This window comes from Indicator indicator, chromosome 2 (genome assembly GCF_027791375.1).
Source record: "Indicator indicator isolate 239-I01 chromosome 2, UM_Iind_1.1, whole genome shotgun sequence".
In the NCBI taxonomy this organism is placed as follows: Eukaryota; Metazoa; Chordata; class Aves; order Piciformes; family Indicatoridae; genus Indicator; species Indicator indicator.
Window position 1 is genome coordinate 37,749,197 of NC_072011.1, and position 14,744 is coordinate 37,763,940.

General features: G+C 40.1%; 1 protein-coding gene across 1 annotated transcript; it reads right to left on the reverse strand.

Moving 5' to 3' along the window:
- Window positions 1-540: 540 nt before the first annotated feature.
- On the reverse strand, window positions 541-14,521 carry QPCT (glutaminyl-peptide cyclotransferase). The gene is made up of 7 exons (XM_054396905.1): window positions 14,399-14,521; window positions 10,253-10,399; window positions 7,011-7,289; window positions 4,230-4,406; window positions 3,285-3,384; window positions 2,727-2,843; window positions 541-686 (listed from the first exon to the last, which is right to left on the reverse strand). The coding sequence occupies exons 1-7, from the start codon at window positions 14,519-14,521 to the stop codon at window positions 541-543; spliced, it is 1,089 nt and encodes a 362-aa protein (XP_054252880.1).
- Between the last annotated feature and the right edge of the window lie 223 nt (window positions 14,522-14,744).

Here is a 14,744-nt window from a genome sequence, read left to right on the forward strand (position 1 = left end):
TGCATATAAGAGTCATTGCAGCCTTCCTTGCAGGGGAAAGAGGAGAGGAAGCAGGATTAAAAATCCTTCTATGTGTCAGTAGTTCTAGCAACTCATTTCAGGATGAGAGGTGGTTTAGTTCAACCCAAAGCAGAAGTTTGTTTTAGTATATCTTTTGCCTCTTCAGAGTGTGATATACGTTTCCAGTGCTGGACACTGCAGAAGTTGATGCACCTTGTATAAAAACTGTAGCTAACAAGACAGGAGATACTAAGACCCAGGAGGGAATATGTGGCATAAACCAGTGATAACAGTCTGGACAGATTCTGGTGCTTTTTACTCAGAAGTAAAACAGGGAAAGATCATGTTCTTTGCAGGTGGAAAGTAACTCTTACTTAACACTATCTTATTTGGCTACATGGAACATTGGGCCAATCAGTCTGGCAAGAGCTGTCATCCTATTTTGCTTTGCTTTAGTGCTCTCCAATGCAATTAAATAGCAAATGTGAAGGTGGGCAAACAGTATTTAGAATGGAGTTTGATTTGATGCCATTTTGTCTATCACAGGTTGAGATATTCCAGTACAAACACCTGCAGGATTTTGATGAGATTGTCAATAGTGGTTTTGTCAAGGTTTTCTTCTGTGTCCTCCATGGTATGCCATACTGCAGGAAAAGGGGATGGAATCAGATGTAGGACTGGAACCCCTATAAGGAGGGAAGTAAAATTTGGAGAAGAAATACTGGAGAAGTTCTGTTAAACCAATTGATATGTCACCATTTAGCAATAACGTCAAGTAACTATTTAATAAGATTACTATAAAGGAGTGTGTGTTGCTGCAGCTTCTTTTTACCTTACCTGTGACTGCAGCCCATCCATTTCATTGTATCTATCCTAAAATTGGCAAATTGACACCTTCCTCCTTTCCTTTTTAAAGACACCTATACCTAGTAGTTTTACTGAGATACTTGCCTTTTTTTTGTCAATCTTTTGGTCTTTTGCTTTGTAGTTGTTGATACTGAGTTTAGGAGCTACAGAAGGGAGCTACAGACTGAAGCTCCCAGACTGAAAATTATTACCATGTTCTTGTAGGCTGTTAAGACTGAGTGCTTATCAAAGCATTTTTTTAGTCCCCTCAATAAATGGTAAATCAGGGTGTATGTATTTTTATACTGTACAATAAAACCACTGTTATACAAAAGAACTTCCACTTGAAGTTCGCATATATATATATATATATATATATATATATATATGTATCAAGCCACCTATACATACTGCAACTTTTAGGTAAAAGAGGAGTTAAGTCAGTCTTCTGGTTCCTGATTGCTTTTTGTGGGAAGTATTGTTTCTCTCCAGCCTCCTTCCTGTTTTACTTCTTTTCCTCTCTTATTTTTCATACTACTAAGGGATTTGCTGTCTTCATTAGATGTTACTTGTGTCATTAGAAAAGGTTTTTGAAGTGTAGTCATTGGTTTCCTCATCAGCTTCACCTATGCAGGATTTTTTTTATATCCCTATGCTGGGCATGCATATGATGGCTGTGTTGGTTTTGTGGACTTAGGGGCTCTGCCTTGGTGTGAAAAATGGAAGAATGATGGAGCTGAAAAGCCAGTAAGCCAGGAGACAGTAACCACAGCTCAGGGAGGAGAGCATTCACTTAGAAGTGAAGAGGTATTGCTCTTGTACCTGCTTCCAAAGCTGTGTGCACACTTAATGTTACTCAGTAGTTAACAGAGCAGAAGTAATGGAAAAACTAGCAGATGGATATGAAGGTAGCGCCTTCCTTTCTTAGGTAGTTACCCTCTTCATTGAACTAATCTTGCATTCCTTTTTGGTTAACCCTTCTCTAGCAGTGTGATTCTTGTAGTCCTTGCTGTACAGTGGAAAATTTCAATCAGAACAGTTTACGTTATCTACTACCCTCCTTTGGCTCACCTTTGTTTTGAAGATGCTCTGTTGAGCGCTTCAGCCAAGAACATCAAATCCACATCCTGACTTTGGACAAGTGCTTTAATCCCTGATTTGCAGCTTGATAAGGTGGCAGCAGTACTGCAACTGCTGTCCCGCTCTTTGAGTGCATCCCAAAGGAAAAGAATGAACACAGAGTCTAAGGCAGAGGTGTCAGCCAGGAGAAATGCTTAGGTAGGGAATCCCAGGTTGACGTATGTGCCCTAATTCCAGGACGGATTTCAGGCATACCATATCCTTCACTATTTCTGCTGGCTACTTTGCAGACCAGCTGTGAAATCTTAATTCTCTTTCTGGAATGAAGATGTCTAATTTGAGTATGTGGGGTTTTGCAGGAGTTCAAATTTAAACTGGTAATAACAGCTTTACTGTAATTTTGTCAACAGATCTTGAGAGATTTTTGAAGTCTTTGAAGATACGACACTTGAGAGTGCCACTGCTTCTACACGTAGTAACTAGATGGCTAGTGTAGCATGTAGTGATGTCCCATTGGACCAAAGCTGCTAGCTGTAGGACACCACTGCTGACAGAAATTTCCATTATCTCTGCCACTGGAGCTGTGCTCATGTGAAATAACAGTGGTGGATGTATTTTATCACTGCTTTTCTTCCAGTATGTTTTTCAAAGCTGTGACTTCTGGCCTGTGCAAAGTTGGATTTGGAATCCTAAAGTTGGGGCAAATAAGCTTGAGAACCAGGATTGTATGCACTTGCTCATTCACTAAATGATGCACTCATTACTGAACTTACACTTTAAAATATTAGAGCTACTGGTACCTCTTAATAAAAATGGAATGTGGTCATCTTCAACTAAGCCTTGATGTAAAACAGTTCGGAAATACTGCCTCTCCATAGGGTGATTCTTCAACAGGTTCATGTTGTGTAGCTCTTGTTCTGTATTTCACAATGAAAGCAATTATTACAACTTTTGGACAATATGAAGCATGTTAGCACATTTGAATTATTTTTCCTCTTACATGGAATCTTTTTCCATTAAGAGGAAAACGTAGAGGGTGACTGCCTTTTGCTTTTGTTTAGTGCTTGGAAGACCTCAAGATTGGTGCCATTACTGTCATTTTACAGAAATAAGAACTAAAACTCAAAAGTGAAGCAGTTTCATGGCTTCCGAGTGTCTGAGAATCTTCCTCAGTTTTGTTAATTAAATATTAAAATCTTTGTATAGGTTTAAGATGCACCAAATTTAACATTTGCATTATTAAATATTAGAATTGTAAAAGAAAAATAATATAGAAATATGATTTACAGGACTTAATATATTCAAAAATTACACACTTAATTTTCAAACTCATCAACAGCCCATACCCCTCTCCTTACCAATTGCTTGAAGCCTCTGAAACCATTGAATAGTGTCTGGAAAATAATTGGGAAAGACTGGGTTTGGTGCACCAATTAAATCCAGTAGCACAAGCAGGTCCTACACAAGAAAGAATCTTTGTATAATACAGAGTTCTTTACGTTACTACACCAGCAGCACCAGCAATGAAACCAGTTGGTTTCTGTATAGGTCAAGACTAGGTCTTTGATAGCTCTGGCCAGAGATCTGGCTTTTCTACCATAGTGCCCAATAGCAGAATGCAATTCAAATCTGATGTGTTTTGCTGTGTTTTTGAGGGGGAAAAAGGTAGGCAGTTTGGCTATTCTTCACCCTGATGTAGAGTGTGTTGGTGTGTTTGCAGTACGTGTGCTGTATCTCTTTAAAAGAAAAACTGTGGTAGGTGGGGAGAAAGAAGAGGAAACTGCTTCCCCAGAGAACAACAAAGTCTGTCAAGGGAGAGACATTTTATGAGTCACAAGATAAAGTGACAGAAGAAGAGCATCTCAGCAGTGAGTAGGGAAACTAGAAAGCAGTAGGGAGCAGACAACTGCAATGTTAGTAGGAAGTAAAAGAAACATGGTGCTTGGTGTAGCTTAGTGCTGAGCTAGGGGAGAATTGCTCATAGCCAGATACTATGTCTGTGCCCTTTCCTAACCATTCTGAGTGCTCCCTCTTGAAGGTGGGTATCCTATTCAATAATTGTGTATTTTGATTTTTTTTTTTTTTCTGTGTTGACTGCTCATACTTGCATGGAGAAGATCTAAGCAAATTTACCTGAAAAACTCTTGCCAACTCTGTTTTATCACATCTCATAATATTTCCACAAGCCTTTTTCTTCTTTTGGTGGGGTTCATGGTTTCCTTGGAATCTGACCAGTTACTAATCAAATACTAAAAAAATGCAATTTACTATTACTCATTAGGGAGTCATTGAAAGCCACTTACTATGCCCTGCAGCTGATTTGTGGTTGTTGATCCAGGTGGATGTGGTGTAGATACCATTTTTTGAGCTAAGTGTTGAGACCCATAGAGGGAATCCGAAGGGGACCACCGGACAAAGGCTTCTTCACCATCAAAAAAAATGAGCCGAAGTGAAAGGTCTGGTCTTGATGCTGAGCTGGTCTGTTGGAGGAAGTTAAAAGCAATGTGACTGATTCTGGCCAAACCATTAAATAAAGGGCAAAAAATGTAGTCCTGTAAGCAACATCAGTAGGGGTGTATTTTCAAGGTGTACCCTATGCAAACCTTCCGAGGGCTGTTAAGCACACTTTGTGGTGTAATAGTGACATGTTCTTCAGTCTGTTCTGGTTAAAAGTCTCATTTCTGACTTCAGCGGACATCAGCTGAGTATATCAAGACAGGTCTGCAAAACCAGCTAGCACAAACATCAGATAATGAAGAAACACATCAGCAACACCACCTGTGAATGCTAATATTATTACTTCATAGTGCCACAAAGGAATAATATCTCTGCTACATCAGTAGAGGTGAATTATGTAAGTGGATGTGAATTTGTAAACACATTCACATGGTTCTTTGAGCAACAAAGAGGAGTCTTTCATGAGAAGAATGACCATTTCTTTTCTTTCAGGGGGACTCGCAACCACCAAGCCAATTTTACCTTAAAGCAGAGAGAGTGGAGTAGATACACCCTTCCCTTTTCAACAACCAAATATATCATGACAGTAAAAACAGAATACATAAGGTTAATGTATTTAAGGTTACAAAGGAGGCATCTGTTTGAAATTTCTTCCCCATGTAGGAGGAGTATGTTGTGGGGTTTTTTTTTTTTTTTCCTCCCTGTTCATTAGCTGAAGCTTTGTTTGCACTGGCAGTGTCCCCCAATAATTTACAACCTGGCTAAATCCAGTATAGTTCTGGTATATGAGCCGTTTGGGGAACTGTAGTCTTGGCATTTGCTATGAATATTTTAACTCTTCTATGAATTAATGCTATTTCAAGTGAAATTACATGATCTGCTTAAAAAAGGTGGAGTCACTGGCAATAGTCATGTCCTGTATGGATTACAACTCCCAATTAGCTGGAGCAGATCCAATATAAACAGTAGTGGAAAGCTTCTATGAAAGTGTTGCTTGCATTGGCAGGATAGTATTGATTATGCTCACAGTCTCATGTGGATTTCTCTAATGGCAATGCTTTGCTGCCCTTTGTCCTTTGCACAGGACAGAGCTCTTTTGATAGCACTCACTTTCATGACATTCTGGAGGACACAATTGGTGATATTTAAATTTTAGAAAGAAACGTTTATTATTATTACTCTAACACTCCAGGTGTGAGTAACAGACGGATGGTTTTGCCCTTTAAGTTTAAACTTTATATAACTGGAGAAACATCAAGATAAAAATCACAGCTTCAGGTCAAAGCATAAGTAGATTTGGCTGAAAACATAACAAAGTCTGTTAATCTACTATAAGCAGAGTAAAAAGGTCATTGCTAATGTATTAAGCAGATGGATACCAAAGTGTGTTTTATTACCTACAAATGGTACCCTGTGCAGAGTAATTAGATGACCTTTTTGTCAGTTGCCATCATCTTACTTCATAAAATAATCAAAACCTGATATATTACTTCTGAAAAATGTTGGTCTTTAAGTGAGTGTGCAAGATTGTTTCATAAATAACTATCAGGTAAATTTATTCTAAATGAAAGCATATGTATAATAGGAGTGCTTTGCTTTCTGATGAAAACACTCACATATTCTTAACCTTCGAATTCTTAAATATTCTAAAGTCAGGAAGCACCAAATGGGTTTCTGGAAACAACTGCTGTCAAGTAATACTTGAGCTAAATGTACTCCCAACACTTTGTTAAGCATTTAAGAGACCTTTTTTCTGTGAAAGCTCTCTTAGTGTTCAAGAAGCATTCCTCTGTAAATATTGAGCCAGTAGATGGCACTCATGAATCTGTAATTCTACAAGCTTGCCATCCTACAAAGCTTTTGGAGCTTCTAGGATCAACAGATTTTTGTGTCTAGCAATGTACTTTGAAACAGGTTTTCATAGCAAAGGTAACAGAAACTGATAATACTCTACTATTACTTGACTGTTTTCCTGTACTCAGCCATCACTTGTTTCATAATTAAACTATTAAAACTGATGAAGGAAAACAAGGAAGAAAGCTTGAAATCATTATGGAACGTGTGTGTAACTCTCCTGTACAGCAATTAATTCAACCATCTCCCAGAAGAGAATACAACTTAGATTTTTAAATGCAGATTTAGAAAGCAACAAATCTTTGTCAACGACCCTGGATGTTACTGGATATAATAGGAGCTTCTGAAAGGGATTTTGTGCCTTTTAGGAAGAAAGTAGGATATTTCAATCTGTGAAGCATGCATTATTCACTTATAAACTATTGTTTTTATAAACAATATTTTATGTCTATAAATATATATGTATATATTTATATATAATATATAAATATATTTATATATTTTTATATATTTATAAATATTTATATATTTATAAACAATATATCGTGTTTATTAATTTTCAGATAGCTACTACTTGCGTAAGAAGTTTTAACGTGATAATGCACACTAAGGTAGTAGATACAGATCTCTGTTCTGTTCTTCTTGAAGTCAATAATTTTACTGCAGGCACAGCAATCAGAGGATCAGGCATGCAGGGTATTGGAGAGAACATGGAAGCGCCCTAAGGCCTATTGCTGTTGCAAAAATAAAGGAAAACAAAACAAGCAAACTACCTTGATTAACTGAAACTTGTTATCCAGGGCACGTGCCACCTCCAACATCATGGCACAGGGCACAGCAGAATCAGTTGCTCCTACAAATGCTCTCTCCTGCCACTGACCAAAGAATTTCGAGTCATAGTGGCAAGCAAGTACTAGATGTCGTTTTGCAGCAGGGTCAAGAGTGCTGATAATGTTTGAAAATGTCCGATACCCATATGGTGTGTATCTTTGAAATGTGTCCTCTTCAATTTCCCAACCAGCCTGCAACCTTTGAAGACGGTGCTTGATATGCTGCAATTAAAAAAAAATAAATTAAAATACCAGATTAATTCTGCTTGCTTCAGCAAGATGTCAAAAATTGTCATTAGCTAACTAATTGTGGCACTAATTTTATTGTATTTTAAAAGATAAAATTTGTAACAAAAAACCACAATGTCACTATATAAAGCAAGCAGCATCTTTGCTACCTTAGTCTTTGACTGACTCACTTGCTTTTCATTTTTCCCTTTTGTCTCTTTTCTTTGGAGTCTGAAGGTGCTTTGAATGACTGTCCAATAATATGACACGTTACCATCTTGATTTCTATAGTTTTCTAGGCTAGTGTTTTTTTTCAGGTGTAACCAGGACAGATATAATGTTTACCTCTTCAAATCTAAACTTAATGGTGTCAGAACTGGCTGCAGAGAACTCAATGTGGCTGTTTTCACAATTGGCACAAACAGATGCCACAGCAGTATTAAAAAATACTGGGTTTTTGTTCAGTGGGGGAGGGGCTGGGTTATTTTTTTTTGGTTGTGTTTCGTTTGTTTGCCTGTGGGGGTGTTTTGGTTTGGGTTGGGGTTTTTAGGTTCTATGAGAAATCTGCCTTGCAAGTGACAAAGTCCTTTATAAAGCTGTGAGAGCCTGATTCCTGTAAATTAAATAATGAACAAGTAAACAATTCAGAAAAACAATAAAAATGAAACCCTGTATGTACAGTTCATGTAAAGACAAAAAATTAAGACAGTAAACATGAAAGAGACAATTCATTTTAGCTATCTTCCTACCTGAAAAGCATACATCTAACAACCCCAGTTACACTTAGTACACAGTTCTGGCTAACTTTTATTAGAGGGCCATCTCTGTTGAGCAACTTATTTTTAAAGGTCCCTAGAGTGCTTCTTCGAGGCAGATTCCTCTCTCTTTAAATAAACATTAGGAAAAGTCTCTGAGGAGAAAAAAGAAAATAGATTTTGAAGACTTGTCCTGATCTTAGTGAAGTCAGTGGGAATATTGCCATAAATTTTAGTGCTAGAACAAAGTTCCATTTTGTTTGTGGTCACTGTCTGAAAGCTTTTACGGTGTTGTACAGTCTACCCACTATCTGTAGGCAGAGTGAAAGACATCTGTTACGGATTAAGGGGAATATATGTAAGACCAGATGGAGTTCATGCTGTGCACTAGCTGTGAGTGGCACTAGCCTTCTCCCCTAAAGGAGTCTGATGTCTCTTCTGTGAATTACAGAGTTGTCATCCTTTGGAAACTCTGTTGTGCTTTGACAAAGGAGCACTCTTCTTGTATTAGAAATGCTGTGTCCAGCAGGAGTAGGGAGGTGATTGTCCCCTTGTACTCAGCTCTGGTGAGGCCGCACCTTGAGTATAGTGGTGAGTTTTGGGCACCTCAATGCAAGAGAGACGTTGAGGTACTGGAGTGAGTGCAGAGGAGGGCAACGAAGCTGGGGAAGGGCCTGGAGAATAAATCTGAAGGAGCTGGGGCTGTTTAGTTTGAAAAAGAGGAGGCTGAGGGGAGACCTCATTGCTGTCTACAACTACCTGAAACGATGTTGTGGAGAGGCTGATGCCGGTCTCTTCTCCCAGGTAATTAGTGATTGAACAAGAGGGAATGGCCTCAAGCTGCAACTGGGTAGGTTTAGGCTGGACATTAGGAAAAAAAAATTCATGGAAAGGGTGGTCATGCATTGGAATGGGCTGCCCAGGTAGGTGGTTGAGTCACCAACCTTGGACAAGAATAAGGTATATTTGGATGTGGTGCTTGGGGATATGGTTTAGGGATGAACTTTGTAGAGTAGGGTTATCAGTTGGACTTGGTGATCCTGAGGGTCTTTTCTAACCTGAATGTTTCTGTGATTCTTTTTTCCCCCCCCCATTAGCCAGGGGCCTATTTTAGCACATGCTGTTACCTTGTAACAGGATGATCCTATTCTGAACATGATTTGCGTTTTTTTAGCCTAGGCTCAGCTGTTTGTTTATTTTTCTTACTTTTTCCCTTTCCATTTGGCTGTCTTCCATCGTATAACTGAAGAACCTACAAAATTAAATCTATAGACACAAGTGCATACACACACACAAAGCATAAAAAAAGCTGCGTTTTCCCAGTCTACCAGTTGGAGAGTGGAAAATAAACTTACTGCAGTTGTTAGGGCTATCTTGGAGCTGCTGAGTTACTAGCTAAAGAGAAGATGAACCCTAGTGGGGTATTGTGAATGTCTTCTCGTAAACTCAGCTCTACTGCTGTTTTAGTCTCCTTCTTGGCTAGTGTAATTCAGAGTGCATGGCACACAATCCTGAAGATATCCAGGCTGTGAATGCAGAGCAGAGGTGCTCACAGGACAGCAACCCAGTCATGTGGTAACAACTTGTGGTTCAGACACAAGGTGCTCAAGGTTTTAGTGGCCTGGGGCCAGGTGCAAAGGGGGTGTGTTAGCCCAGCATAGCCCACTGCCATGTGTGGGACAGTGGAGCTGCTGTGATACTTGGCCTAGTGCTGCACTTAGTGGTGTTGATCGTCTCATCTGCCTGCCTGTTTGAACCCCTCTGCTCCCTTTGTTTTGATACTCCTATCTGAAGCAATATTAAAAGGGAATGTAGCAGCACAAGACTTCTCCAGAAAATTGTCGGGAAGGTGTAATTTTTTTCATCTCCAACTATGGGCCGGTTGCCAGGGCTCTGAACCAGTGACCCAAAACCTGCTCATACGAAAGAAAGGACAATGGCTATGTTGTACTTCGAGTAACAAAATCTGATGCAAGTTTTTTAATTTAAAACATACGTTTAAAAGCAGATTGTGGGGTTTTTTTTATTAGCCCTGGGAAATAATGTCAGCTAAAGTGCAAGCTGTGTCACATAGGCTCTAGGCAGTCTAGACTTCAACAATTATAGAGTTTATCTTATCAAATGAATGTGTCTATCCCTTTAGTGGGCACTAGAAAATAAATAATAGATATTCTGAGAGGTTTTCAAGAAGCATTGTCTTACCTGGCGTACTAAATAATTTCCTGGTGATCCTGAGTATCTTTCTATCAGGATAGGACGTAAGTCATCCTCCCACATTACAGAAACATCTGTGCTTGCCGCCACTTTTTTAATATCATCAGAATGTAAAATTCTTGGTTGGTGAGAATACTGTAAAAGCAGAAAAAGGAAAAATTGCTGTAACTATTACAGACCTTTATAACCATAGTTTTCTTCAGAATTACAGCAACTAGGTTTTACTGTGTTGCTTTAATTTACTGACAACAAAAGTAATTTTAAACAAGGTTTTCTTTCAAAAATGTTTGACATTTTTAAATTCTGTGACTTCTGCATCTTTCTTTGCAAAATATACTAATATTAAAAACGTAGGAGAAATCTTTACCTACCAGATAGCTGTAAAACCTCAACCTGTGATTGGTTTCTCTCCTTCCTGGTATCTTAATTCTATCTTAAGTCATGCCTACAAACACCAGAAGCTCTGTTGATAGCCATTATAACATTTAGCTTTATGCTGTGTCTGCATTATGAGGTGCAGTACTGTGGATAAATGCGTAAGCTAGCTCAGTCCTAGAGTGAAGCTGTGTCACTGTGGCAGTATTGGTGTAACTACACAGCACTGTGCAGCTCATTTGGAGCTAAGTGGGGTATACATCAGCTTTGAGACCACATGGGTTAACCTCAGAATTGGCAGCTTGTCTCCTGTGACAACAGCTAGTAGTGCTACCTACCACCCAAATGCTTTTTTTGCTATAGCTAAGCATGGACTTTTAGAGCTATTTCAGGTGACCTAGAATACTTGAGATGTACATCCTCACAGGGCCAGCAAATGTGGTCTTTGACATGTAAGAGCTTTGTGTTGTTCTAGAGAGTTAGCTGCATGCAAGGTGGGATCCCCAAGGACATCTCAAATGTCCCTTTGGGCACCTAATTTTAACTTATCCTAGTCTCTATTAATTGATTCCTTAGGAACTTCCTGAGCCACTCCTGTTTTTATAGATTCCTATTTTAGGCAATACCATAGGATACCATATCCATTCCTTACTTCCGTCACAGAGACTTCTCTCTACTCCTCTCTATCTCCTACTGAAAAATCCCAGTCTGGTTATTTGTTTTTTCATCAGAACTGCCTTAACATGATTGATCAGACCTGCTGTCCTTCAGTGTACCATGTCTACCTCAACCTTTCTGAGATGAGGAAAGTGAGTGCTCCATAGCTTATAGTGTAGGATGATGGCATTTGCTATTTTATTCTATTCCTTTCTTCAAACTGTTTCACAACTGATTTGCTTTTGGGCTGCTGTTGCATTAGACTGACATTTTAACTCCATCACTGTACATGTTAAAGAAAAAAATTACTTCTCCCTCTTTCCCCCTTCACTCGTGTGTCATTTCACATTTGTCTGAAATGGGGGCTGAAACTCACTACCTGGCCAGAAACTGTACTGACCCCCAGATCTTCTGCAGTTCTGCGTAATTACCTGTTATCCTAGCAACTCTGACTGATGAATAATGTTAAGAAATGGGGGTTGCCTCACAATTTTTTCTTCCCTTCTACTTCATTTCTGTGTGGGCTGAGCAAAGCAGACACAAGTACAAGTATTTTCTAGACTTCACTTGTAAACATTTAATTCTACCTCTTTTTTTTTTCCCAAGCCATTGATGAATGTGTGGAACTTTCCTCTAATTCCACTTCAGTTTACTAGTGAAATTAAGTAGAGAGGAGACACAAAGACACTGACTCCTACAATTCCAAATTTAATACAATATTTAAATCTGAATTCTAAATACTGTAAGGAACCCAAAATTTAGGGTGTGCAGTTAACATTTTTAATGCTAGCAATTTTAGACATGGGTTAAAGAAAAAAAATGCATTTCATCTGGTAAAAAGAACTTTTACAAGTTTTGAAATTGTACTGTAGAAGATGCATAAACTGTCTTTTGAAAGACTGTAAGTTTAACATGGTGGAATTTATACCAGGATAGAAAAGGCACAGACAAAATGTAGTCAGGGAGCTGTTCTGTTTAGGAGGAACACACTGAAAAAGGAGAGCGAAAACCTAAATCTATGCACTTCATTAGAGTGTAGGAGAACAATTTATTTAAGGAAGTTCGGAAAGTATGCCTTCAGCTCAACATGCGAAGGACTCGGAATGCGGAATCGTCTTGCTTCTAAACACGGATCCTGTCTGGAAATTGGGGTCATTGAATTACTTTGCAAAGATACATCGCCATCATCAATAATAATTATATAGTACAAACATATCAGAACTCTTCAGAGGAGAGGAATAAACTCCCATTTCTAATAATGGAGATATCTTCAAATTTGGGAAGTGAAAGGAATGACAAAAGTGGTCATGAAATATAGAGAAGCAGAATGAGATCTGCAGGTGACTCATTCCTTACAGTGTTGGTCAATCCCTATTTTCTCCATGGCAACAGCAGAGAGGCATAGCAATGTATTTATGACAGAGCTATCACTAAATCTCTTGTATTAAGCTGCATAAAACTGCAAGACCTCAACTTCTATAAATAGCCCACACTTACCTGCTGATTTTCATATATTTCACCTTAGTGCCAACAGAACTTACCTTCTAAAAATGCTAAGGTTTAGGATCTGATTCCTCCTTCTCAATGAGAGGAGGGGAAGGTCTGTATGGTGTAATACTTTTGACTTCTGGCTCACACATCCCTTTATGGAGAAGGAACAAAAGTTGGCAAGGGAAAATAATTTGATGAGAAAGAGGAAGTGGGTTTTGGTTGGCATGTCTGCACGGGCAGAAGAGATCACATGCTATGGTTCTGCATCACTGGCAAGCAGATTGACTAGTTGGAATGGAATGAGCTAAAGAGTATATTGGTGTGGCTCAAGGGGACTGAAAAAAGTAACTCTAGGGTTACACAACTGTATGTTGACTACTATGGCTAAAGATTTACCTTCACATACTCATACATATAGATATGCATACTATAGATTATGTTCCAGATATGTAGTCTACACATGAGCTATATACTGTAAGTAGAATTAATAAAGCAGAATGACATTTATTTTCTTTTATATAAAAAACCCAACATTTATTTGAAGGAAGAGTGAGTAAATCAAGGAAGTGTAGAATTGCTAAGGAGGAGTGGAATTGCTAAGGGGAAGTAAGTGGAAAGGTATGGGCGAAGCTTCACTTTCCCAGTTTGTCCTGAACTCTGATCTGTTGGTGAAGCGAATGTTGCCCTGGATTAGTGGAGTTCAGTCAGTTCTGGCTGAACTTTGATTTCAGCTCTTCTACCAACACTTGGAGATGGGCCCTGGTAGTGTATTTTCCATTGGACATTCCTGAACCCCTTAATTGGATGTCATTCGCCATTGTATGCTCTCCCATGATCCATGTGGTTTAGTTCTTCACAAATAAACTACGTGTTTCACAATCAACCACTCCATGCTGTGACACAGAGGTAATCTGGGGTTCACTGCTTATTACTGTTTCTTTAAATGCTATCTCAAAGCTGTCTTTTTCACTAGTTCACGCCACACCTGAAATTAAAACCAACATGGTATGGGTCTACAATATATTAGAATATTATTTCCTTTCAAAACAATTTTGCAGTAGTTGTCAATGCCATCCATTTTTCCCAGATAAATGTGGATCACTGTCTGTTTTTTCAGACTAAGGCACTCTCCTCTACATTACTGTAACCACGTTGAAAATTGGAATAGAATAGAATGTTGTATGAAATGCAATTTCGGATTTTGACCCCTCTTGTCCTGTTTGGGTTTCCCTTATAATTCACTAACGGCCCCTGGCAAAGCTTAACGCGCTAGCTGCCCGCTCGCTGGCGGTGTGAAAGGCACCGCTAACGTGACAAACGTGAGAAGACTAGTTCTCTGTAGCCATTAGGTCGGTGTGAGAGGGAAGCCATGTTCTCCATCCCCATCGGCGCTGCCCGCAGGCGGTGCCAGCCCCGGGGCTCTTGCTCTGAGCGTGGACCGGTGTCCCGCGGCTGACGCCTGTGTTCGCGCCCGAGGCGGGATTGCTCGATGCTGTGCCAGGTTTCTCGGCTGGCGAGCGCATATAGCACCAGCCCAGCCGCTGATCCCTGCTTTTCCCCCGCAAACAAATGTCAGGCAGGAAGAGCCTGACAGGCGCAAACGCGACCCACCTTCTCCAGGGTCCAGTCTGCTCCGGTTTCCCTCCCGTGCACCAGGTGAAAGCAAGCGGCAGCGGAGAGGCACAGTGCCCCAAGCAGGCGGCCAGCGGCCGTCGGCCCCTCGCCCCCTGCCATCCCCTTGCTCTCTTCTCACGACTCTCCCCGTGGGCCCTCTTCCCTCCGCCTTCCCGAGACCCAGGGGTGGAAAGGGGAGAGCCAGGGCCGGGGCTGGCGCCGGCGGAGGTGACGGCGAAGAGAGGCAGGCAGGCTGCTGCAGAAGCGGGCGCTGGCCGCAGCAATGCCAGACTCTCCCTGCGGCTCTTCCACCCTCCGAAACGAGCCTCAGCCCTGGCACCAC

Coding starts and splice junctions, on each gene's coding strand:
- QPCT (XM_054396905.1), bottom strand. CDS start 14,521: ATGGCAGGGGGCGAGGGGCCGACGGCCGCTGGCCGCCTGCTTGGGGCA. Junction 4,407..7,010: donor ACAAGTTTCAGTTAATCAAG/GTAGTTTGCTTG, acceptor TTCCTCCAACAG/ACCAGCTCAGCATCAAGACC. Junction 2,844..3,284: donor TCAGAGGCTTCAAGCAATTG/GTAAGGAGAGGG, acceptor TGTGAAATACAG/AACAAGAGCTACACAACATG.